At 46.6% G+C, this 27268-nt stretch overlaps 1 protein-coding gene across 2 annotated transcripts in view; it reads right to left on the bottom strand.

Annotated features, from left to right (window-relative positions):
• TPP2 (tripeptidyl peptidase 2) overlaps positions 1–27268 on the bottom strand; it is a 1218153-nt gene that overhangs the window by 246629 nt on the left and 944256 nt on the right. The window contains exon 24 of one of the 2 annotated variants that reach the window (XM_069637048.1): positions 16343–16381. The exons of the other annotated variant lie outside the window; for it this stretch is intronic. Within the exon in view, the coding sequence (XP_069493149.1) occupies positions 16343–16381 (39 nt within the window). The remainder of the gene's footprint in view (positions 1–16342; positions 16382–27268) is intronic. 2 annotated transcript variants of the gene reach the window in all.

Raw genomic sequence — 27268 nt, 5'->3', positions numbered from 1 at the left:
TTTCTAAGAGGTGATTCCCTGCCTCGAACAGAAGCTAAAGTAATTGTCAGAATGTCTGTCAAATCAAAGTTCCACCATCCTGTGTCAAATTGTACTCGAACCCTCACACTACAACTAAAGGATAAACTGACCGAAAATTCCTTCTTTAGGAGTATGGCTCCCGTCTCCTGCTTCATGAGTAGTGTTCAACAAATGTTAAATATCGGAGGGAATGACTCCCTTCCACTGGCTTACGGCTTCACCCCGTCTTTAGGCAATGTACAAGAGAATGACTCCCTTCCCCTGGTGCCTCCAGTAAAACTCTCAGCCCAGTACCAAGAGAATACCTCCTTTGTAATGGTGTTACTTTTATACAGTTCAACACAAGGCCAGGGGGGAATGACTTCCTGCTACTGACATATTCAACATACTTTCTAAGGCTTGCACCAGGAGAATAACACCCTTCTCCTGGTGTTTCTTGGTTCAGTTCACAATACGGCCCGGGGGTAATGACTCCCTTTCCCCTGGCATCTTTATCAACTCTTTTTATGATACCAGGAGAATGACTCCCTTCTACTGGTATTACTTGGTACAGTTCTTTCTCAATGTTGAGGTTCCAGACTCTTCTCTGGTGGCCAGTGGTTTCCTTGTCATCACTGTGCCGAGAAATATATCCAGGGATGCTTTCCTTTTCACTGTTTGGGGTCCCAGAACCTTCTCTGGTGGTCAGTGGTTTCCTCGTTAAAACTGCGCCGAATACTTCCTCTGATGCTAGCCCTCACTGTGGGGTTCCCAAATACTTCTTTCATTATGCCCATTAATGTGCTTGCTAATGCTGGCCCGGGGAAAAGCCACCTTAGCCTGTGTGTGAACCCTCCCGTTCTCATGCACCTCCCCATAACTCGCATGGGACTTTGGTACGTTGTCGGGACTTCCTGGTCCCGGGGCACACTGCTCTGGCTTTGGGGGCTTCTCTCCTCTGCACTCGTGGCTTGGCAGCATCTTCCCGGCTTTGGGATTCGGGCCGCCTCCACTCGGCAGGCAGAGAACTTCCTTGGTGTCCTCTTGCCGCGCTCTGCTTTTCCACAGCTGTCGGTTGGCATTTGAATCTCCCACGCTGGAGAGTTTGGACCCTGACTGCTTTCCCCAACAGGACTGGGTACTGTTGCACCTGCCACTAGTGTGCTTCGCGTTACGGCTGCATTTGGCTTCGCGGCTGGGCTTGTTCCATCAAACAGTCCTTTGTTCACGTTTATACTTTGTATCCAGTTCCTCCCATGCAGATTGCACAAGTCCTTCTTTGTGATTGACAAAATCTTCATGCCTTCTTGGGGCCGCCTTGTACCAGCGTTATCAGTCAATGATCTTTATGTCTCCTGTGTTCTTCCTAATACTTTTGGTCTTAGGCCCTATGTTACAACAATTAATAGGCTTGCTTTGAATGTAGTGGCTCTCGACATTAAGGAAGGATAAGGAATGTCGGAGAGTAGCAACATTAATTTGGCTGTAACCCCAGGTGATCGTCCTTATCCCCAGAGGGGGATTCCCTCCCCATGAGGTCCTCCCGCATTAAACCACCCATAAGGGGAATATTGGGTAGCTGCTCCACCTCCCTAGCCTCATGGAAAAGGGCTTGCCCCTAAGGAGAAGTGACGACTCCTTGTGAATCGTCAAACTACTGAGACCCTTTGGCACATCCATTCCAGCCAGATCATAGCATTCTGCGATATATAGAATGACCCACCTTGATAGGGTCTGCATAGTCGCATCCCTGCCAGCACAAGCATCGGCATCAGCATAACCAATAAAAAGCTGGCAATCTTTCCTAGCCTCTCTCATCCGAGACACGTAGTAGCTGAGGGCTTGCACCGGGTGCAGCGATGGAATCGCTCCTCTGCCTTAGAATAATGAAGCAAAGGAAAGAAACATGAAGATGAGAGATAAAAACCAGAGACCACTTTTGGAAACAAGAGGGCTTCATACCCAAAGTAACCGTCTCCAAAAGTAGGGGGGTTTAACAGACAACGCCTGGAGCGCTCACCAGTCTCTCCACACAGGATAAAATTCAACTCAAAATTGCCTCCCTCATCCACAAGTGCCTCAACAATAAAGCACCACCATACCTCAAGGATAGGCTACACCCTAGAACCTCGACCAGACCCACAAGAACAGCAAATGCTAACTGCCTACAAGTCCCGCGATTTAAACTTGCGACTATAGGAGGACTTCCCAGTCAAGGCAGCGCAGCTGTGGAACTCACTACCCTTTGGCATCAGAGAACCCCAGCCCTTTGCGAAATTCAGGCAGAACTTGATCAATTGGCTGAGAGTAAATGACGCCTAACTAACTTCCCTGTCCTGACTGTTTCCATTGGTTAACTAACTGAAGCTCCACTGGCACCCCTATACCAGACTATCTAAATCAACTTCTTTTTGCACTGGAATGTTCCTGAAACCTGTATATTACTACTGTATATATTATTGTATACTATATATTGTATGTATATTACTACTGTATATATTATTATATACTCCCGATAGTATACCCACACCTGAAAAACTGTGTTGGCTCTGGACCTAGTTCCGGCCGTGTATATATATGCCTACTATATACTGTATATTGTATGATACCCTTGTACTGTTACTACTTATTATGTACTTGTAACTAAGCTGAGCATATTCTTGTCCTGTGCGCCCCGATGCCCCAGGGTATGGTGCGCCCTGTAAATAATAAACTAAACTAAACCAAATTGATGGCAACTAGAAAAATCACCATAAGGGTGAGCAATCTAATGGAGCATGAATGGGGGGGCTCAAACAGAGCTCTCAATGTCAAAACTAAATTTAAACCCCACGCCCGGACAACAAACTGGCATAGAGGAAACTGGTTACACAAACCCTGCAAGAACTGAATGACAGTGGGGATTGTGAACAAGCCCTGTTCCGATGACCTCTTGAAAAACCAAATAGTTGTGAGGAATCCCTTAAAAATGCCAATCTGCAGGTCTACTTCGGCCAAGGACAGCAAAAAATCCAAAAGGGGGTATTACTGATGGGATAAAGGGTCCAGATCCCTCTCCCGGCGCCAAGCCGAAAACGTACATCTGCAGGCATAAATAAACTTTTTAGCAAGTCTCTGAGTTGAAAGGAGCACATCAAGGACGTAATTTGACAAGTCCTATTCTTTGTATTTCAGCAGACAAGTAAGAAGGTTCAGGCTGCTGAGGTTCGGGTAGAGAACCCGCCCCTGCTATTGGGAGAGCAAGTCGACTCTCCAGGTCCAGTCTGGAGCGATCAGGATCAACGTTTCCAAATAGGCGTAATTTCCTTAGAACTAGCGAAAGAACAAGTTACTTTCTTACCTGGTAACGTTCTTTCGATAGGATGGTCCGACGACGTATTCCATATCTGTGACAGGTAATGTCCACAGCTGTGCTGCTTCGGAAAATCTTTGGCGTCTGCGTCCTGCGTCGATGACACGTCCCCGAGGACCTCCTCCGACGGCCGACGTCACCCGATGTGATAAGTAGGACGCACGACGCCCATAGCCTCAGTTATAGTTTTTTCCCAGAACATGTGCCACCAGTTTTCTGCCAGTCAGACACACAAGGCCTTGTGGAACGCAAGCTGCAATCGCAAAAGAAATTCTGCAGCGGGGAAGGCAGGGAGGGAGCGATATGGAATACGTCGTCGGACCATCCCATCGAAAGAACGTTACCAGGTAAGAAAGTAACTTGTTCTTCGAGGGGATTGGGTCCACCGACGTATTCCATATCTATGACAGACTCCCAAAGCAGTACCAAGCAAGGAGGTGGGAAAGAATTTAGAATACAAATTTAGCATGCCCAATGAAATTGCGGAATAGAGAACTGCCTTGCCAAAGGCCAGATCTTGCCCTCTGATGGAATCGAGGGAATAGTGACTTACAAAAGTATGTACTGAAGCCCAGGTGGCTGCATCATAGATGTGACTAATAGGAACTCCCCTCTGCAGGGCAGTCGACGCAGCCACTCCTCTGGTAGAATGGGCCCGCAAACCAGCAGGAGGGTCCTTACCCGCCAAGCGGTAACACTCGGAGATAGCTAAAATAATCCAAAGAGACAAAGTCTGTTTCGTCACAGCTTGTCCCAAACGCTTTCCAGCATAACCAATGAAAAGTTGATCGTCCACTCTGACCCGGGACATGCGTGAGATATAAAAGCTCAACGCTCTCCTAGGATCAAGCCTATGGAGCCTCTCCTCTTCCTTACCAGGATGTGGAGGAGGATAGAACGCCGGAAGAACAACCTTCTGGCTCAAATGAAATTCCGAAACCACCTTCGGAAGAAAAGAAGGACGAACTCTAAGGACAACCCTGTCCTTGTGAAACACAGTGAAGGGTGGCTTAACTGAAAGTGCCTGTAACTCAATCACTCTGCGAGCGGAAGTAACCGCAACTAAAAACACAGTTTTCAGAGTTAACAGCCTCAAAGGGCAAGCATGTAAAGGCTCAAACGGAGCACCCATCAGAAACTTGAGAACAAGGTTCAAATCCCAACCTGTCACCAAAAAAGGTGACGGAGGGAACACATTAGTGAGCCCTTTCAAAAACTGTGAAATTAAAGGAATCTTAAAATAGGAACACTCTTCAGACGAGCGCTTAAATATGGACAGCGCCGCCAGGTAACCTTTAATGGTGCCCACTTGCAAGCCCCTATGGGCCAAAGAAAGCAAAAAAGACAAAACCATGGGAATGTCGCATTCAAAAGGATCCACATTCTGAACTCTGCACCAGTCGCAGAACTTTCTCCAACGGCAACGGTACAGAGACTTAGTTGCCGGCCGCCTGGCTGAGAGCAACACCTCCATCACGTCTTCAAGGAGGTCCCAATCCTTATACCTCAACCTTTCAGAAGCCAAGCGTGAAGATTGAGGGATCTGACCTCTGGATGGAGAACCTGACCCCCCTCCCGTGAGAGCAGATCATCTCGGTAGGGAAGACGCCATGGAGAGCAGATGGACAAGTCTAGAAGTTCCGGGTACCACGCCGGAGCAATGAGGATCATCCGGGAACCGAACCTCCGTAACCTCCGCAACACTTGCGGGATGACGGGTACTGGAGGAAACGCGTACAGCAGTGGGAATGACCACTCCACCACGAACACGTCTCCCAAGCCTCCTTTTGGAGGAAATTCCCGCGAGAAAAACCTTTCGCACTTCCGGTTGACAATGGAGGCGAAGAGATCCACTTGAGGGGTCCCCCAAAGGGCGAAGATCTCCAGGAGAATCTCCTGAGCCAGCTCCCACTCGTGAGAGATCGTGCTCTGCCTGCTCAGAGCGTCCGCCGTCTCGTCGTCGTCTCCGGCCAGATGAACTGCCGAGATCGAAACTTCCTGTTGGATGGCCCAGAACTCGAGCTGCATCGCCTCCCTGCACAGCGGAAGTGACCCTGCCCCCCCCCATTTTTGTTGAGGTAGTGCATGGCCACCGTGTTGTCTGACAGAATCGGGACACTCTTTCCGCATACAGTCGGCAGAAAAGCCTTCAGGGCTAGCCTGACGGCCCTCAGCTCCAACAGATTGATATGGAGTCTGAACTCCGACGGAGACCAACGACCGCTGACTGTCAGCTCGTTGGCATGAGCTCCCCATCCCGTGAGGGATGCGTCCGTCACGATCATCACCTCCGGCCAGGGCAGCCAAAATGGGGCACCCTTCATCAGATTGCCCTCGACGGCCCACCACAGAAGGTCCCGGGCTACCGAGGGCGGCACCTGAACAGGGTCTGACAGCCTGCCGGAGGACTGAGACCACTGGAGCTTGAGCGTCCACTGCAAAGATCTCATCCGCAGACGAGCCTCTGGCACCAGAAGAATGCAGGATGCCATGAGGCCGAGCAGTCTCAAGAACTCAGACGCTGGGAGAGTCTGGGCAAACTGAAACTTGTGCACCATCTGCTGAATGTGAAGAGCCCTCACCTGAGGAGGAAAACACTGCCCCAGGGACGTGTCGAGCACTGCTCAGATGTACTGGAGCCGCTGCGTTGGTGTCAAATGGGACTTCTTTAAGTTGAGGGAGAAGCCCAGCTTGTGGAGGGAGTGGCAGGTGGGGTAGGGGTAGACGTCCAATCGTCCAGGTAGGGGTAGACATGAATCCCCCCTTTCCTAAGGTGTGCTACCACCACTACCATGAGCTTGGTGAAGACCCTCGGGGCGGAGGTCGATCCGAACGGCAGGACCCGAAACTGAAAGTGCGAGACGCCAATCGCGAACCTCAGGTACTTCTTGTGCTTTGGATGTATCGGCACATGAAAATAAGCGTCATTGAGGTCGAGAGACACCAACCAGTCCTGAAGTTGAAGGGCCTGGAGGACTTGAGAGAGAGTAACCATCTTGAACTTGTCCTTCCTGAGGAGTTTGTTCAAACCGTGCAAGTCCATGATGGGTCTCAGTCCCCCGTCTTTCTTTGAAATCAAAAAATAAGGGGAATACCATCCCTTGTTCCTCTCCGCTACAGGCACCAGTTCTATGGCACCTTTCTCCAGCAGGGCTTGAATTTCCTGCGCAAGGAGCGGATCCGGACTCTTCAAAGAGAGGTTCCCTGGTGGATTGTCGTGAGGCCTCTGCCGAAAAGGAAGACAGTAGCCGTGGGTTACGATCTCCAGAACCCACAAATCCGAAGTAATGGCTTGCCACTCTACAAGATGCTGCGCCAGCCTTCCCCCAACCAGCGAACCATGGGACCTGGCCTCATGACTGAGTGGTAGCGGCTGCGGCGTTGCCTGAGGGCAAAGAGGCAACTGCCCGAGCGGCCATGGCACCTCGAGTACCTTTGTTTCCACCTCTGGCACTCTTACGATGGCCTCTGACTGCTAGCTCCTCTCGCTTTACTGAAGGACGAGTAATAGCGAAAGGAACCTCCCCTCCATTGCTGTTCCCTAAGACGAAAAGGCGGAGGTTGGCGAACTGCAGCGCCCAACGACTTCGCTGCAGCTTTGGAGGTCTGCAACCTCTCAAGGCTCTCGTCAGCCTTGCTGCCAAAAAGGTGTTCACCGTCAAAGGGCATGTTGAGGAGCCGGGACTGCACATCAGGAGCGAACCCAGACTTCCTCAACCACGTAAACCTGCGCATTACGGTGCTCGCCGCCATGGACCGGCTGGCACAATCCGCCAAGTCCAAACCCGAGTGAACGGCCTCACACATGGCATCCTTGCCATCCTGAACCATAGCAAGGAAACCATCCCGTTCGTCCCCTTTGGGAATATGATCAGCCGCTAATGCAACACAGTTCCACAGAGTGTGTGTGAAACGAGACAAGGCACATATGGAGTTGGCCGCCTGAAGCGCCATACACCCAGAAGAAAACACGTTCTTCGCCCAGCCGTCAAAACGTTTGTCGTCCCTATCCGGAGGGATGGTAGGATACGACGCCTGCTTTGCCGGGGCCTTAGCCGCCTGCACCACCAAACTCTCCGTGGTGGGGTGCCTAGACAAGTAGCAGGGGTCGCTACTGGCTTGACGGTATTTTCGCGACAAAGACTTGCCCACTGCCGGGAGACTCTCCGGAGCAGTCCAAGCCGCCGCCACCCTTCTCTGCAAAGCCATATGAAAAGGCAAAACCGGGTCAGTGGGTGGACCGAGTTCAAGGATGTCCGTGAGATCATCCTGAACGAACTCCCCTGGCGGAGCTGACCAACCCAAGTACTCGGTAACCCGAGACATAAGGTGCCGATATGACGAATCAGCATGAGTGCGAGGCTCCGGCCGACAAAACTCCACCTCCGGAAAGGTGTCCAGTCCACTGGCATCATGCAGGGACTGCCTCAGGTCATCAAACTGACTATGGCCCAAGATAAGGTCATCCGGAACCGTAACCGGAACCAGGCCGCCATCAGAGCCTTCATCATCCTCTGAAATGTACTCCAGGCGGGAAGAGGAAGACCTCTGCGGACCAAAGCAGTGCCGGACCTTAGCCATAGCCTTTTTAGGGGCAAACCCCGTGCCACGGGGCCCCTCCGACACCACCGCCTCAAAAGGCGTCGACCGAGTCGGCGCCGGCGTCCACAGAAAAGGCGTTGACGTCGAGCGAATCGGCGTCGACGTCAGCTCCAACGCCTCCAGCATTTGCGGCGTCGACAGTTCTCGAAGCCGGAGCTCCGAGCGTGTCTCTCGACAACCTGGGCGCCGACGGCATCGACGACCCCCTCGAAGACGGAATCTAGAGAGAAATCGTCGACGACCTCGGCGCCACAGGCGTCGACGTCTTCTTTGAAGACGGCACAGGATCACGCGGTCTCGAGCGCGTCGAGGACCGGGACCTGGAACGGGCATGGCGAGAACGGCTACCCTTGTCCGAGCGGGACCTCTCCCGCGAGCCGTGCCGACCACCCGAGCCCGAAGGCGTACGGGCGGTGTCTCTTGACCGGTGCCGACCGACCCCACTCGGAGGCGCAGACGGACCGGTGCCCTGCGATTCCAGAAACGCTAGCATCTGCTTCCCGAATGAAGCCCATTCCTCCGGTGTCGCTTGCATGGAGGGATAAGCGACCCGCCGACAGGCAGAGTCCTCGGAAGAGGACGGGGAAGGCGACCTATGCCAGCACTTCCTGGAATGCCTAGAAGAGGCGGAGGAGTGGCGAGACCGACTCCTGGAAGGAGAACCACCAGACTTCCGGCGACGACGCGGAGAGTCACCCCTCGAGTCATCGGTCGAAAACCCTGCAGACCTCGACTTCCGGGGCTTAGACACCCGACCTACCGACAGTTTCTTCTTGCGTTCTCACAAGTCCTTCGCAGTGAGCGACTGGCAGTCGACACAGTCGTCCGTATCGTGGGCCTCCCCGAGGCACCAGAGCCAGGCGTCGTGCCAGTCCGTGACCGACATCTTGGACCCACAGTCCCCGCAGTTCTTGAAGCCCGGATGCGGGGTCGAAGATGAAAAAGACATCGCCACAAACAGGTCTTCACACCAACCGAACAGGTTCAACGAACCGAGAAAGAAAACAGCAACTCCAACGAGTCGAGGCGTACCGAGATTCACGAAGCAAACACGTTCGCGGAAAAAACGGAACTGAGGCTATGGGCATTGTGCGTCCTAATTATCACATCGGGTGACGTTGGCCGTCGGAGGAGGTCCTCGGGGACGGCGCATCGACGTCATCGACGCAGGATGCAGACGCCAAAGATTTTCCGAAGCAGCAGAGCTGTGGACATTACCTGTCATAGATATGGAATACGTCGGAGGACCCAATCGCCTCGAAAGACCAGGATTGACGGGAATGCATGAGAGAGGTTGAAAGTCCACTCAACCGTCAGTGTGTCACCCTCAGAGCTACCTGAAGAGGAAAGTGCCTGGAGCAGAAAATTTGCACTTCCTGTTCACACTTGGAAGCAAAGGTTTCCACTTGCATAATTTCCTCAGAAGGAGAATATCTCCTCAAGAAATTCCTGGCAGAGCTCCCATTTGTGGGAGGCCGAAGTCAGTCTGCCTGTGGCACCCGCTGTGACACTTCTCTTCCGGCCAGGTGAGCATGTCATAGAGACCGTCACCAGAGCCCAGAACCAGTGTTGCATTGCTTCTCTGCAAAGAAGCAAGGACCCCACGCCACCTTGCTTGTTGAGGTAGTGCATGGCCACTGTGGTTTCCGTCAGGATTAGCACAGTCTTGCATTTCATAGAGGGGAGGAAGGTGACAAGTCCAGCCCGATCTCTGTCAGCTCTAGCAAGTTAATGTGTTCCCGAAACTCTGCAGGACACCACAGTTCACTCACCATCTGGCTCGGCAGGTGAGTGCCCCAACCAGTCAGAGGTGTGTCCGTGACCAGAGTCACCTGGGGCCAAGTTAGACAAAAGAAAAGCACCTCAGCAAGTTGACTCGCACATCCCATCATGCAATTTCTTCAAACAACTGGTCAGAGACCCATAAAAGGTCCAACAGGTGGCCCTGAAACTGCAACCATTGGTAACAGAGAAGCCACTGAAGCAATTTCATGTGATGCCTCGCCTCCGGTACCAGTAGAATTGCAGGAGGCTATGAGGCCCAAAAGGCTCAAAAAGGCAGAGGCTGGGAGTTGTTCCTGAGAATGGAGGACATTGACCATCAGAAAGATGTTCGCCACTTGGTTCCTGGGGAGGAATGCCCAGCCCAGGCGTGTGTCCAAGACTGCTCCCATAAATCAAACAGAGTGAGATGGTGAAATCGGAGACTTAAGCTCAGTGAAAAGCCCAAGCTGTGCAATAGAGCGCATGTGCAGAGAAGATGCTCCAACACTAGAGCTGGGGAGCAGGCTCAAATGACCCAGACGTCCAGGTAGGGGAAAGGCATGAATGTCCTTCCTCCTGAGGCAAGCTGCCACAACTGCTAGCAGCTTGGTTAAAACCCTTGGAGCTGAAGAAGGACTGAATGGCAGGACTCTGAACGTGTAGTGATAATGGCCCACCACGAACCTCGGCACATCCTGTGTTTCTGCTGAATCAGCACATGGAAGAATGCATCCTGAAAGTCCAGGGATACCAACCAGTTCGGCAGATCAAGGGCTTGCAGGATCTGGGCTAGATCAACCATCTTGAACATGTCCTTGCACAGGATCAAATTCAACAGACTCAGATCCAAAATGGGTTGCAAGACCCCGTCCTCCTTTGGCACCAGAAAACAGGTGGAGTAGCAACCCTTGCCTCGTTCAGAGTGTGGTTCCAGTTATATCGCGCACGAGAGAAGCTGAAGGACCGCCTCCAAGAGGATGGGATCCAGAGGCAATGCGCAGGTGTAAGGGCTGGGGTCCTGGGAATGCTGCACGAAATGGAGACAGTTACCCTGCTGAACGACCTGTAAGGCCCAAGCATTGGACGTGCTCTTGACCTATTTATGCTGAACAGAGAAAGAACCCCCACCCAGGGGACCCCTGGCACAAAACATCAGAGGTCTGGCCCCTTGAGGTGTTAATTGGACGCTGGCTGCAGCTGTGCCTCCTTTGGGACATCTACCCCTCAGGAAGTGTCTGCCCTGCAGGCTTCCTGGGGCTTCCTGGCCTCAACCCCACAGGGCATAGGAGGCTGAAGGGCTAATACCTAGGTCCCTTGCTGAAGATGAAAAGGGGTTCTGCATGGCAAGGACCAACGACTTCGCTGTGACCTTTGATGACTGACATTTCTGGAGGATGTCATCAGGACTTCACCACAAACAGGTTCTGACCATCAAAGGGCATGTCCAGAAGTTTAGCCTGGCTATCGTGCATGAAGCCAGATGTTCTCATCCACAAGTGGTGCCTAACCACTGCACTTGTGGCCATGGACCTACCTACAAGGTTTGCTGTGTCAAGCCAAAGGAAATGTGGAAGACACATTGGCAGTTGCGGCCTGTACCACCAAGCTCTCCGGGAAGGCACGAGTGGACAGAAAAACCAGATCAGAGGGCACAGGGTGATGTTTCCTGGCCAGCTCCCCGTCACCTATCGTTGTCAAAGCAGCCTTCGCCCAAACCTTCATTAGAGGGGATTCTGCTGCCACATTGAAAGGCAGTAGAGTTTCCTTCCTAGGACACTTGTCCTGTATTTCAGGTAATTCGAACTGAATTTTCAGACTGGATGGGGCCGAGAGCCCGAGGGTCTCAGCCATCTTTGCTATCAACCTCTGAAAAGAGGCCTGAGGTTTACTGGGGTAGAGGCTGGGAGAATATCCGGCACAGGGGAGGTGTCTAAGCCACTGGCCTCTAGAGTTCCAAGGACAGCGCATGAACGTCCTACCCACATAGAATTCCATCCAGGAAGTCCCTCTCTTCCCTCAAGAACAAAGGTTCAAGCCCAAAGAGCATGTGGGTCCCTTCCTCATCGTAGATGTCACACATCTTTGAAATATAGGGTTTAAATGGAAGAGGAGCATACTCCCAAGGGTCTACGGTGCCCGCGGCGTCAACAACGAATGCTAAGTCAGGGCCAGTGCAGAGAACTCGATGACCAAAGGTGGAGTCAGGCACAGGGGAAGCTCTTCCCTCTTCTTGGCTGAGCCCGTAGAAGTGCGGGAGTAGGCCACAGCTGGCACCCTGCCGGTCGCTGAACACATGGTGGGTCCTGTCGGTGCTGGGGCCTAAGATGCCCGCGCATTGGCGGAGATGTCAAGCATCTTTTGGCGAAATTGTTCCCATTCCTATAGGTGGAGGATTGGGTAGGAAAAGGTACCTTATTTGGCTCCAGAGAACCTCTAGATCAGTGGCTCTTCTTTGTGGAAGAGGATGATGCATGCCAGTGCAACATCCGCTGCGAGAGCGGAATCTCTGGTGGTGCTTTTTCTTTTCCTTACACGGAGGGGACCGCTCTTCGGACTGACCGCCAAAGAGAGCACAACATCTCCCTTCGTCTTGTGGACCAAGGTAAAAAGCTTTGCGGTCTGTTCCGGCAGGGCCTTCAGGTGCATGGACTGACACTGCCTACAATCCTGGGTGTCTTATTCCTCACCCAAGCAGTATAAACCAATCCAGTGTGGATCCAAAACTGAAATCTGGTAGCCGCAGTCCGCGCATGGTTTGAACCAAGAGGTCTTTGATGGTTGTGCAGGGCGACCACAAATTCAAAAATTCAGACGGCGTGTTTTAGAAGCTAACCGAGTGCATGGAAAAAGGAAATGAGGTCACGGCAGGCGGCACCTCTAAATATATTGGCCCTGATGACATGTCCAGCGCAGGGCGTGCAAACGTTTCCCCTGGTGGTGGCAAAGTCCCCAAGACCAGCTGTGGATAGAATCATCATAGATGAGGAATCAGTAGGAGGAAGGTATCCATTAGAAACCTGGATTGTGTCTTCCAAAGGTAATAAGGCTGTCAGATGTCCCTAAAGTGTTGAAATGGTACCTCTTCAAGGTAAAACTTGAGTTCTCCTGACATCAAGGCAATGCAGTGCCAGGTATTCCTCCGTTTGTAGAGAATGCAAAAACGTGGGCAGGACTACCTCCTGGTGAATGAGAAATGCTGAATAAACCGTTGCTACAAAGGCTGGATGAGTTTTCAACATATAACCTTTGCCTCGTGGAAAACTGCATATGGCTCTGAAGCTGTGAGCCTACATCTAGTTAATCCTCCAGCCCAAAGTACCAGTCATCAAAAAAGTTTTCTAGGTAAACAACCTAATGCCAATGGAAGCCATGCGGTCAAATGGCTTAGACGCTAAATTTACCAGAATTGCACTGCCGTCTGGACACAAGGTTTCTTTACAGGAGGGTACAAATGGATGAGACCTTCAAAAATCCACTTGGTGACCGATTTTGAGGTGGAGAATATAGCTGTTGGGAGTTTCCATAAGCTGCTTTGGGAGATCGGTCCTGTAAGATTCTACCTTAACACCTGTGGCGGCTAAGCTCGATGGAAATGATAGCACAGTTGAGTGTCACAACCATGTTCGGGGAACCAATTGCGAAAGCAAATCCATGTTATTAAATTGCTACCAGGTAGATTACTTTCTATGAGCTGGCAGAAGAGACAAGCTAACTATTTTAATGTGGTGATAGGCCTACTAGAGTCTCTGCCTCTTTATTGTGAATATTTCTTTGCATAAACGTGTTATTGAATGTCAATATAATTTGCAGGGATCTGAAGGTCAGTTGTGCACTTCAGCATAATGTTGCTTTTACTCCTAGGTTTGGATTTAAAGCTTATAATGTTTAAATGACTAATGCAGGAAGCCCATAGCTCTTGCTGTGTCCATCTTTAAATGTTTGCTGCTTAACTTATTGTGGCATGCATGTTTGCAAAGCACTGTGTTGGAGCAGTTTCTCTCTCTGATGGTTGTCAAGGTGGGGGTTAAGATGCATTCACTGGTGTCCAACTGTTTCAGAGTACCTAATTAAGAAGTGCGCGTTGTGTGAAAAAATGCAAGGAAGTGTTCAGTCACAAGACGTTAAATAGAAGCCAGCAGGTCCGAGACGGACTGCTCGGTACTGTTTTAAACGATAAGGAACTGTGCAAATGAGAAGCAACAGCCTGGTGTATGGTTTCCTTGTTGTGAAATGATCAAATACTGTCTTAATCCTGAAAAATGCACACTAAATTGGGAAGAAATGGCCCCAAACAAATGTTGCAGCACATTTGATATATGCAAATCGAACATTTTAGGAAGAAATATTGCTCCAGCACTGGGTGGTCTAGAGTAAGCTGATTTAATGTTGGTCCATACAAATAGGTTGCATGCACTTGTGAGATATGTGCATTGCTTGAATTAATGCATAATAAAATGAAACTAGACTATAGTACTGCCGTGTCAGAATAAACGCAAAGTAGAAACAAATCATGCTTTTAAAATACAGATTTTGTTGGAGTAAAAAGTGTGATAAAATGCCTCAAGACAAATGTAACTTTGTAGCATGTCAAGAGGCGATCAGATCTGATTACCAGCGACGTTGTGAGAGGTTGACATTGCTAATAACAAAACAAATAGTGCACCTCAAATAAGCAGAAGAAGAAATAAAACACCTTAGCAGAACATGCAACAAATCATTGGCCGCAAGGGATCGAGATATATATATAAATTTCAGTTGTTTATGCATTTGCACTTGATGATCTTGTCCTTCTGGGACCCCTTCACATCGGGGTACATCTATGACAGGGAGGCAGTCGCCATAAAACAGGCGTGATGTATCGAGATTAAAAGGGCTCAGGCAGAGGGAAAAACAGTTTTAGTAGTTTCACATTTTATTTCATATGCTCTTTTAGAAAACCCATTGTTACTTTTGTCTTAATGCTATCAAGCCCAAAATAATCGGGAGGGATTAGATTGTTTTGCATTACTAACGTTTTAGATGGAAAAGAAGATGATGGAATCCACAAAGAGCGGGTTGCCTCGGAATCTAGGAGTACCAGGAAACAATTATGAAAACAGAATTTACAATCCCAGGACATATCATTTTGAAAGTCCTTGGACCTGGACCCATAAATGGATTAGCAACTTTTTATGGAAGGCTTTCATGGCTTCGGGGGCAGGTCCTATGGTTACTTGACTTCCATCTTGTATTGTTTTGCAGCAGTTGCCCAAATCTGAAGGAGCATTCTCTGCATGGGACCAGTGGGGGCTCAGGACTACACATTTCGGATCGGTAGTAGTGTTCTGCAGAATATGCATGTATCCACTCGAGCCTCTAAGCTAGGCTTCACAGCACTCTGAGTATTAGGTTTTCAGCAGTTAGTTGCGTCTGCATTCAGTGGCTTGGGAATTCCCCGGTTAAAAGTCATACATTTCAAACTGCCAGGATAGGGCGGCAAAGTCTAACTGTACCACACATGAAATTCAGGCCAAGGCATCCTCTGCAGCCATTGCAAACCTGCAAAATAACGAAGGTTTGGAACGTGCCAGCTAAGCCAAACACAAAACGATCATTTCTTTGTAAACGTTCTAAAATGATGCGTGAATTCCACAGTGGCAGGACCTCGTGGTGTAGAAAAGAATAATCAAAGGGTAGGACACATTCCAGCCGTATCCAAGAAGCAGCAACTTTTGTTAAAGTGAACACGGACAAGTTAGAAGGCGATCTCTCCCATCCAACTGAAAAAAAAAAATACTTTGGTACCTCAAAATAGAGTGCAAGTGGGCATTTTATTTTTGCTGCACAATATTATCCAAGAACATAACTAGATTTGTTGAGCCACAAAAATCAGTGACAAGCGATGTAAAAAATACAAGGAAAAATATTTTGAAAAAATAGCTTACATTTTGCTCAAAAAGTATTGCATAAAAAAGGGGGATCTCAACCTGCTGTTATGACAAAAGAAGATGGTTGCCGACTGAAGTTTTCAGAGTTTAAACATAGTAAACAATGTGCTTAATTCCTCTCTGACAGATGAAGAAAAAACATATCCCATTCAGAAGATGCAGACTAAACATTACACGATCTTTCACACACATTCAACAGCCATGGATTATATAGCAATTAAAAAAAGAAAATCTGCTCTAAATAACTTAACACTATTAACCAACGGGTTTTCTAATTTAACATGAACTGAATGAAAACACTTCTAAAACAGCACCTTTCAATGTGTGCTTGCCGCTTAACCACCATGGTGTAAATAAACATGATAACGAACTTGTTCATTTTTGTTTCTTCATGCTTACATGTTGTGATGCAAGACACTAAAGCAGCAAGGCCCCGCAGAAGCATCGAGTACATACACAAGGGTAAGGTTTGGCAGCAGGGTGAGCGACTCAATTTAGAGCGACTACTCCACAAAAATCCACAAGCGTAGTGACACCTACAGTGGCTGTCACTATCTATTTGCACTTGAATGGAGGTCTCAAAATAAGGAAGGCAGGAAAAGATAAAATGGCAGGTGTCCATTTTAAAACCAGAACTGTAATTCACATACGTGAAAAAGGTTTAATTACATCTGTTTTAAGAGCTGACAATCAGTACCTTTTTCAATTTCCTGTGTCGCTTTGCTGCACACTGCCCCTGGGAGTTAGAATAACATACTGTGAGAAAACATACAATATACCAGGATGTCGATTCCTTCTTAGTACGATGGCATATTATTGACTTGCAATTGAACGATCAGTCCAGTACTAAGTTAAAACAAGCTTACATAAACAAATACAGTATAATTGAACTGACATTAATATTCTATTTTCACAATTGTGAAACAATGCCATGTCAGGCTAATTTTGATATCTAGTCCCAAAACAATCGACAATCAATAAGGGAAAAAACGGACAACTTTCATATCCAAGAAGCAGAAGTCGTCTGTGGTGCTCTAAACCCCATCACGTCCCATATATAATAGATCAATGGGGAGAGGGTGGGCGGGTAGAGCATGCAGGGATTTGCATTACTTCACACGTCAATGATCCTGGTTGCTGTATGGCAAAGAGCAATGGGTGAAGTACTGAGCGAACAAAATAAGCTACATTTGGCTCTTAAGGTGAAATGAGGAGTCACTGGATCACTAGTTTTGAAATCTTTGCTTCAGGGAAACGTTTTTACTTATTTTTCTCTTTGGCTGTTGGGTCTGATGCACAACTAGTAAATCTGTCTGGCTAGAAGTTACAGAGCAGACTGACAAGTGTGTTACTTTATTACTAAGCCTAAGAACAGAAAACAGAATTTCACTAGTGAATGGCGGCGCCTTCCGAAATCCACTATTTAAATATGGGGGGTTAGTGACTTGACTCGTACTCTTAGCCACAGTGACACCAATGGAACGGATTAGAAAAGAAGTCTCTGTGGATGTTATTATCCAGAAGCAGTCTGCATTCTTGTTATTATATGGAATGGGTCATTAGGACAGCCCCTTCAAATAAATCAGTTCTGATGATGGAGATAACGGTGCAGAGTAGCCTGGCGAAAGCAATGCTAGAAAAGAGCACCTCTAGCTTGTACAGAGCATTTGCATTAGTGGAAATTCACAACTTTGCCATCATACCCTGAGGAACAGGATAATTTCTAGGCCTGAACAGAGCATTGTACACCGAACTGTAGGTAAAAACCCGTGAAGATCTAGACTATCAGCTTTATCAGGTGTCTGCAAGATTGCAAAGCAAATAAGATGGAACAATTTACTTACCTAGAACTCTTGTTCTCCAGCATGGGTCTTGAATATATTCACATGCTCATGAATATTCTCTGTTTGGCTGGGAACCCTTGCCAAATTTAGAGCAGTTTAACTTTAAGCTATGGACTTTCAGTGTCACTGGGGGTCATACTGTCCAGTCCAATGACCCTCCTCCTTCTAAGCTCCACCCGTGGTGGCCATCTTCAGATTTGGTAGTGCACGTAAAGTGGTAGTGTTAAGGGGTAAAGGAATAGCTACTGCCCCCCCCCCCAACCCCCAACCCGGCCCACGTTGATGGACAGATAAACATGTATTTCAGAGCTCTTGCCCCTTCCCGGTCCAATATTGCAAAGGTGAGAAGCGTTATTCTGTGAGAAAACCGTAGCACCCATGTTCTAAGCAGATGCAGCAAATGATGCAAACTAAGGACAGCAAGAATCGCGTATACACTCACCATGAAGAAACAGACATTAGGTCAAAAGATGCATTTAGACATGAAGAACATTACATTACATTTACAGACCACTCATGCATGAAGCAATGTACAAGTTGGACGCAACAGTAACTATAGGCGAATATAGGTCACTAGCATAGAAATGCAACATTAATAAGCAGCCATTTTGCCCAAAATGAAAGCCACAGCCAGCCGCTTTTTATACATATAATTCCTAAAGACTTTTGGAGAGCACTTCACAGTGAATTAAATAATTGATCAGTGCAGAGCCTAGGCGGTGAAGTGAAGGCCTCAGCTAAGGCTATCTAAGAGATTAGGGAAGAGTTTATCAGAGCACAGAAGGTGCCGATTTTTGGCAGTGAAAATATAATAGAACATCAAATTAAATGGTAGGAAATACAATGTAAGCAAAGCCGTCGTAGGAGATTTCAAACTAGACTTGGCACAAAGTAAGGTAAAAGATGAGACAAAAATCAGACAACCAATCAAAATGGAGGAGAAGGAGGAGGATGATGATTATGGTTTTCCAGTTCATTCGACCTTCGAGTGCCGAGCCATGCTTCACCTCGTTTCTGGGCAAAAGATATCCAACTGAAACACGTTTTTTCCAAGCTAATTTTACTGGTCAGCAAATAGTGATGTCAGAGAGGGGGTTTTCAAGAGATTTGCTAGAAAATGGGCGGTGCGTGTTCAATGCAAATTACTTAACCAATCAGTGTGCTTGATGTGTCTAAATTATTATGAATGTATTTCATTTTAATTCTGAGAGTCATGTCTATTTTTTTTTTTTTAAATGCAGAGTTGAGACCTTTGCAGTCAGCTCACAGCAGGGCCGTTTCTGAATTGCTCTCCCAGCTGATGGGAGTTTGAATAATTATTTTGTGTCCTGCCGAGATGCTAGTTTGCCCATGGAATGTTTTTTTTAATATATACCTTGGGGTATGCCTGAGATTGGGAGCCCGCTTGCATATGGCGACCGCACAAAGGGGACACTCCGTCCTTTTTAGAGTGCAGTGAAAGAAGCCCTGGAGCTCTTCCGATGCATGGCACTGGAGGGTGTTTAAAGGCCTGCGCACAGATAAGGAAAATAAGTTTGCAGTGTGGCTCGTCCGTGCCCTGATGTGGAATGCAGAACAAGCTCATAAATTTGGGCGAATGTGCATGTCTGCGCAAAATTGACTTTCTTTATCCCTATGCATAAATATAGCTAGGCCCGACAAGAGGGAGTGATTAAGTTACTGATTTATGGCGGATTCCTGGAGACAAGTTCCCCGGAGGACTTTGTGATACAATTAATGTTGACTGAGGATACCTGGGACAAGGGGTCTGGAAGATTGCAAAGTGATTAATGTTGATAAGAGAAAGCTTCACTTGGCAAGGGAGTGGGAAGATGGCCATATATTTGTGTAGTGATTTGATTACCCTGCATATAAGTGGGAAGCCAACTGGGGTATTATTTGTATTGGTTGTGATGGTGCCATGTTTGTTATGAAGGGTGCGTGTTTGTGTGTAGTTTGGCTAGCCCATACGGCACATAGTATTGGAGAGGTGTTTTATAGGAGAACAGGAGTGTTGAGTACATTGGGTATTTTTAAAGATTCTAGGAGGCCAATCTGTATAGATTTAATGTGATGCATGGCTAATTTGTACGCATGGCTAACCTTCACAATTGTATTTTTACTAATGTGCATGCTCTTTGTTGTATCATCCTTTTCTTTTTAAAGTTGAAAATGAAAAGTTTAGCCGCGATTAAAGGGCATTGTAAAATCTGCAGTTGTTCGTGGCTTGCAGAAAGCCACATTCCTGAAGAAAGTAGGCCTTGTTCTGTTTGCAGAAACTCCGAAAGGGGGGGCCAGGGCAGGCACGGCTTGTTTGTAGCACAGTGAGGAGATGGTCCCTGCAGGCTAAGGTTCTGTCTGTTGAGATCTCCACATTTCTTGGAGCAACATGTATTTTGAAGTATGACAACATTAAAATAAGAAGCAATAGGCAGGGTATTGAGCCCTTAGTGGTCATTTTAAAAATAAATGTGCGATAATGAAGAGTTTATTTAAGCTTTTGTCATTAGCAAAGGGTTAAAATAACGATTCAGAAAAAACAAGAAAATATTCTATTCAGGCTGACCAAATGACTTGTTTTGTATATGTGTGATGGTTTTTGCTTCTGCAAGTAGAGAGGCAGTGAGATAGTTGAAAAATAACAGCATTATAGATTATATAGCTTTTTTTATTTTTTATGTGATTTGTAAAGCTTGCCTTGTTAGAGAGCTCGCAGGGAGGAGGAGGAGCTGGTTAGGAGTCAGTTATTGTATGTGTAGCGTAATTATAGTGTGATATATGAGACGAGACCCTTTATAAACTACTGCCTCAAAAATACTCGTAGGATTAGGGTGAGGTCAGTCCAATGTGGAAAGCTTTTAGTACTGAAATTAACTTATAGGATTGTGAGGTTTGCTTGATTTTGGTTTGTTTTTAAGTATTTTTGAAATAACACGAGAGAAAGCTGGTATGCTTACAGACCAAGTCAGTTTTTTAAATGACCATCAAGGCTATTTGAGAAGCCATGAACACACTGACATGTTGACACATGTAGGGGGAGCTTTCCTTTGTGAGCCGCGATTTCGAATGGGTAACAATAACAATGTATCTAAATATGTGCTGTGCAAAGAGCTTTGGATTAAAGGGCTATATAAGTATCAAATTATATCAATGTTGAAATGTGAAGATGATGAATTTTGTTTTGGGTAGCAGGTAGTGGGTGGTGACTTAGATGTTGAGACAGGGAAAGGATGGACAGAGTGGATAGAGGGACGATGGATTCTTTGTTCTTTTGCTATTTGGTGTGATCTTGGGCATTAAAAGGTGTCCATGAAGAAGGGAGTGATTTGGCAAGTATACAAGGGAAGGTTAAGGCGATTGAGGTATGGGCTGTATGCTTTGAAGTAGGATTGCAGGTTTGGACGAGTAGTGTGGACAGAACAGTGACGCAGAGGTAAGGGTTGGATAGTATAATGGATTTGTAACAAGATAGAGAGATGTTGGGGTATGTGTTCGTAAAGTGTGTTTTGAGGATTTAGAAGACAACATTGTTTTATAATTGTTGTAATTACATGTTTTGAAAAATGTATTATTAACGCAGGGCTTTAAGTGAGCCAGGGCCCAGCCCTAGCAGTATCTAAATATTGCCCTCGAGCCAGGGCTCATCGAACTGACCCTCCCTTATCAAAGTTCTTACAAAATATATGAGAAATAATGTTGTTCTTTGTCAGTGGACGTCAACTTTGGTGAGGGTTGGATTGACATCAATTAAAAAAATTTGAAATTAGGTTTTTTTTCCAAGCAGGAAAAGGAAATTAAGAGAATATATTGTTTGAGTCTTGTCACACATTGTATTAAATTATCATTAGAGCGCATTTAATTGATATGTAGGAATAATGGATTTTTATTTAATAACTATAGGAACATATGGGGTATGGACCCCTTTAGATTTGATCATAGTTTTTTTTAGCTGAATATATTCATTTTGTTCAAAAATGTATATATACAATAACCATATTTTGAACACATTTTCAAACTAGAATCTGTCCCCTTTCATTGCACATATATAAATTAGATTGGCTCCATAAGATCACCACTTTAATTACACAGGCAGCTCCTCTGTTTAAAGCTTTATTAGCCACTTGGGATTAAGGGCTGTGCCAGACACCTTTTAGGCCTCACTCACAAATATTGCGCCTTTACACACTAGACACCCCCTCGCCCTCTATTTTCTATCCAATTTAAACACTGTAGTTACCATTTATCAGCAATAGGCGGGATACTTTGAAAGGCGCATGAAGTCATAGATCGGAAGAAAGGCACTTTGATCAATGAAGGGAAACCACCTGTGGAGTTAAGGTATTTTGCTGGACAAGAATTTTAAAAAGGGGAGGTACTTAGCCCAATGTTCTTTCCAAATACACAAGGACACAAATGACTACAAGGGCTCCTGAATGTGCCAGCACATTATACAGCAAGCAAGGGGCTTGCTGACACATACAGACACAGTTATGAAGGTGATTAGTCCGGTATATAGACGCATATAGTTCATTTGTGCAAAAACTAGAAAAGGAAAGGAAGAATGTAGGAGAAAGCGTACACACATAGCAGGGGAGGGATGCTGCAAAATTGGCAGGATCTAAGGGGGGAGGGGGCCATATCCTCTACCGTATAGTGCAGAGTCATTTGAATATGTCCAGGATCACACACAGTATCAGACATATGCGCCCCAAATACAATCTGTACAACAGGCACCACTGAACACAACCATACAGCCACAGACGCCCACACCTAGGATATGAGGTGTGCCAGTAATGGGGAGAGAGCCCTTTTAGGGGAGCATGACATTTCTATACAATTCAGATCAGCATTTTATAGCTACAAAAAAGTGCCATGCTATTACACTCAGAAGTATTCCTTTATGAAATGCACATATTGTTAGCACGGCTTTCAAGAAGAAAGGGCAGACTATGATTACCCACAGAGTTTTTTTGTTTAGAGAAGTACCCATGGAGGAGGAAAAAGGACAAGTGTTCATAATTGAGCTAGAAGCTACAATAGTGAGGGAAGGCAGTGATTTTACATGGGGATAAACAAATATACACCTACCCTTGCCACCTGCTGGCCGTACTTTTACTTATTGTTTATTTATTCTATTATCCCATGTACTGCACTATCCCACTTCCCCCTCGCACTATCCCACTTCCCCTTCCCATGCACTTGCGCGATCTGAATGATGCCTGGCCTAGTAGGATCATTGTCCGTCTTCCCTCCGTTCCCCCTCCCTTGCCTTGTTGCGCCTTGAAACACTTATGTATAGGCGTGTTGTAAATGCCTCATATAGTGATAGCTAGTGATGAGGGCCACAGACTATGAAGGCTTGTTTATAACAGATGAAGTAGTGTTTAATATGGGGGTAACTTAGCTAAGAATTGAAAACAGAGACAAGGAGGATTTGGCACAAGTACTGAGCACACTGTGGACCTGTAGCACACATGATGTTAGCCCATTAAATGCAGTAGGGGCAGTTAAGAATAGTATGACCAAGGATACCAGCAGATAGGACCAATGGGATATAATACAATGAGAGGAGTATAGGTATTATCCTCTTACTGATTGCTGTTTTCAAGGTCCTTAGCCAGGAACCTCTCCTTGGAACCAAACACGCCACATAATCTATTGTGTCAAGGCCTGATTAAAGTATGTGGCGGGAAGCATGCTTCCAGTCGCTGACAATGGTGTTAATCCCTCCCTCATCTCATTGATCAATTATCAGGTGCACCGTAGAGGACAATCCACAAAATAAAAGTATACTTGGCCGAAGTGCAAGTAGCTTTGACAACCCACAGGACTAGGCATCCAGATGTGAAAACCTTGCGCCCTAGGACATCCAGATTTTTACTCTGCCTCACATGGGGCACAGAAGGGAAGGACAGGTGACTTCAAGCCCACTGTTGTGGCCTGCAGCACCAAGGTCTCTGGGCACTGATGTGTGGTGTGGAAACCTAGATCTAAGGGAGCCAGTGATGCTTTTTTCGAAAGGCAACAATACACAGCATTGTGAAGGCCGGCTTCTCCCAGGCCTACAACATGGGGTTGGTATCCGCCGGGTTGAAAGGCAGCATCGTCTCCCAGACGACTCGCACCCAAAGACATCCGTCCGGTTGTAGAGGATCTTAGTTCTACTGAGGGAACAAAATCCCAACATATCCACCACCTTTGCTATCCCCATTTGGATGAAGCGTGATGCCTTCCAGCATTAGGCAGATATCTAGCTCCAGGAAATCGTCTAAGCCCCTGCCTGCTACAAAGTCCGAGGTCAGGTGCGCTAGACCCTCCTCCTCGCATTAGAATGCCCCAGTATTCATGGAACACACAGGGTTGAAACCAAAGGGGACAGCATCAACTTCTTCATGAAAGATTTCAGACATCTTCAACATACATGGTCCTCTCAAAAGCGGAACGCATTTCGAGGAAACAGCAGCATCTACTGCACCACTTAGTGCTGTGGTGAGAATGGCCAGTGCTGAGGCATTGTGGCCCAAAGTCGGAGCAGCTTGGCATTTGGAAGGAATGGAGCCGTAACAGACATTGCAGGCGTGTGGTTACAGTCCACAGGAGGATCTCTGCCGGCTTCATGAAGCGTTGATGGGCCCTGGAAAAAATGTCCAACAGCTGGGGCCTGAATGTGTCCCATTCCTCAGTAATAAAAAATGTAGTGGGAAATTGCACCTTTGTGGGTGGTGAGAGCCCAGTGTCGCATCTGGAGTGAGAGTAATGACTCCACTTCCTGGAGGAGGAGGTAGAATGATGGCTGAAAGTCGATGCAAGACCGTGACCCCAACTTCCTGTGGTTTTCCTTGTCCTTGCAGACCACTCCTCTGCAACTACAGTTTTCTTGGCCTCTGGTTGAGGAGACGTCAAAGCGGTCCTCTGAATGCCTTTGCAGTAGAAAGTAAAAGGCTTGGCGCACGCTCCTGGAGGGCGTCAATGCATTGACTGGCAGAATCTGCAATCCTGTGTGAAATGCTTCCCCATGCAGTAAATACCTATTATATGGGCATCTGCATGGATATTTGCCTCGCGTATTCAGTACAGGGCTTGAGGCCCGAGGTCTCTGCTGGTTTAGGCATGTCACAGTTATAAAGCAGTTAGATGAAGCTTAATGGCATTCCAGAAGCATACTGGGTGTGCAAAAAAAGGGACTGAGATCATGCAGTGCGTTAGCTCCATATTTAATGACACGAGACGTCATGTCCAGCATGACTGGTCTAATGGTTCAGGGCAGGTGACGTGGAGCTGTGTTGAGCCCCTGGTGGTGAAACAAAATTACAAAAACAGCTATGCACTGGAGATAGAGTATCAAAGAGGAGTAATCTTTGGGAGCAAGGAATACATTCAAGAGGTTGCTTAGACTCTAGCACTTTTTGCTGAGCCTTAATGCTGACAAAAAAAGGTTACTTGAAGTGATTCATCAGGAGATGCATCAAAGCCACGTAAGTTTAGGCCAACTTAGTTGAGTGCTTGAGTTGCAAAGCCAACTGGATCCAAGTCTGGTTCAGAGACAAAAGCTAAAGACTATCAGTTTTGTAGGTTACTATGTCTTGGGTTTTGTCAGGTCAGAACGGTGCAGTCAGGACTCTTACGATGAACCTGTAGATTTTAGGAAGAAGGTTATTTGCCAATTATTGGGCCTAGGGAAACCGAAAGCCCGATTGAAAGGTCTGTGGACAATTTAAGTGGATATTGAGCATTGGGGAATCCAGCAAAACAGATACCCCAGAAATCAGTTGAACTGTCTGGTACTTGAGATTCAGGAGACAAAATTCAAAGGGCATGTGGAAGAGCCGAAATATTGGCTGGCGAGTTATTGGACTTGCCTGTGTGCCTGCAGAAAGATCCAGTAGATTTCTCTGCCCTGGAATTATGGAACCCAAGTCTTGTCAGATCAGCTAAGGGCCCCTTGAAACGAAAAGTATTGTTTGGGTATCAGCCTCCTGCAGCACCATGCCAGACATTCTGGCAACAGTCTTTGCTTTAATTGTGTTGTTGAGGATACAGAAATAAGCTGCAACATAAACAGGTGGAGCCTGAATGGAAAAGGCCCACCAGACAGCAGCAACGTATCCACAGATTGAGGTCACAGAAGCTCAGAGTCAACCCCAGGTAGACACACCAAGATGACATCACTTGGTTATCCAGCATTTTAGGCCCAAGTGGATATTCATGCTTGTCGTCGTTGATGGGAATGGAAGCCTGTGACCACAGGGGATTTAGGGTTCACAACATTAACATAGAAGTGACCGGGTCTACAAATAATTTCGAATGGGAGCCATTAAGCTTTATAAAGAACTACTTTACTTGAACTAAAGCTTTATACCGAGAGAAACAGAATGAGGGTGACAACAAGCTACCTTTCGATATCCTCACCGGAGGTACACTACTGGGTCTCGCATCAAATCCATGCATTCATGTAAGGTGAATGCTTTTCAGACAGAAATTGAGATGAGAAACTTTTTCCGTATCATCAGGCTGAAATATTTTTTCCATGACAAGGATCTAAACAAAGACACTGATGACAATTGTTCAGGCAAAAAGCCGCCCTCCACTTTCACACCATTACATTCTATGTATCACCAGAAATTCTGGCCTTTGAGAATAAAATTCTTCGAGAAATGAAACTTCTCTGAACAGAAAATCGGTATAAAGACAATTTTACTAAATCAGAACGTACAGCTTTAAAAAGCCTTGAAAAAAAATAAAACCTGCCGATAAAAGGGGGGGGGATTGTCCTGTGGGACTCTAATCTATATAATCTAGAAGTGGAAAAGCAACTCGGTGATACATTAGTTTACAAACGGATACTAAGTGATCTGACTCCTGATATCCTGGAGGAAATAGTAAGCCTGATGACACATGCCCTACAGCAAGGGTGGATAAACGAAGATGAAAAGATGTTCCTCATCAATAGACAATTAGTTATTCCAGCTTTTTATTGTCTACCAAAACTTAAATTCACCTCTTGGTCCCCCAATTGTTTCGGCTATTGGTTCATTGCTTGAACCATTGTCGGTATATGTCGATGTCTTTCTCAGGCCGTTTGTCAACAAAATGAAATCATTTGTACAGGACTCCACGTCGATGATAAAAATTCTAGATGAACTCAAAATGGAATCACAAGACCTTTTGGTCACACTAAATGGGACGTCTCTTTACACGAATATACCACAGAAGAAATGTGTGGAGGTGATGAAAAACCTGTTGGAAACACGTGAGGAAAAACATCCCCCCCATCAGCATTCCTTGCTGAATGCATTCATCTTGCACTTACTAGGAATTTTTTCATGCAAGGGAATTTCCTTTCAACAGCTACATGGCACGAGTATGGGGCCGACCTTTGCCCCGGACTTGGCCAATCGTACATGAACAATTTTGAAATTACACATCTATGTTAATGACAACCCATATCATGAACATATAAAGGCCTGGTATCGTTACATAGATGACATTTATATGATTTGGCGAGGCACCAAAGATGAACTTCTGTTGTTCACCACATGGCTGAATACAAGAGAAGCTTCTATACAATTTACACATGAATCCAATGATAATGAAATTCCATTTCTAGATCTGTCCATTCGTCGAATGGTTGATAAGGTTGGTACGAGTTTGTATAAGAAACCTACTCAAAGAAATACCCTATTAGAATTCCGCAGTTACCATCCGCAATCTTTGAGGAAAACCTACCCTTTGGCCAGTTTCTCCATATCAGGCATAACTGCTCTGATAAAGCTGACTTT

Source organism: Ambystoma mexicanum, chromosome 7p (genome assembly GCF_040938575.1).
Source record: "Ambystoma mexicanum isolate Mex_15411 chromosome 7p, UKY_AmexF1_1, whole genome shotgun sequence".
NCBI classification, from domain to species: domain Eukaryota; kingdom Metazoa; phylum Chordata; class Amphibia; order Caudata; family Ambystomatidae; genus Ambystoma; species Ambystoma mexicanum.
This window is presented reverse-complemented; position numbering and strand designations above follow the sequence as displayed.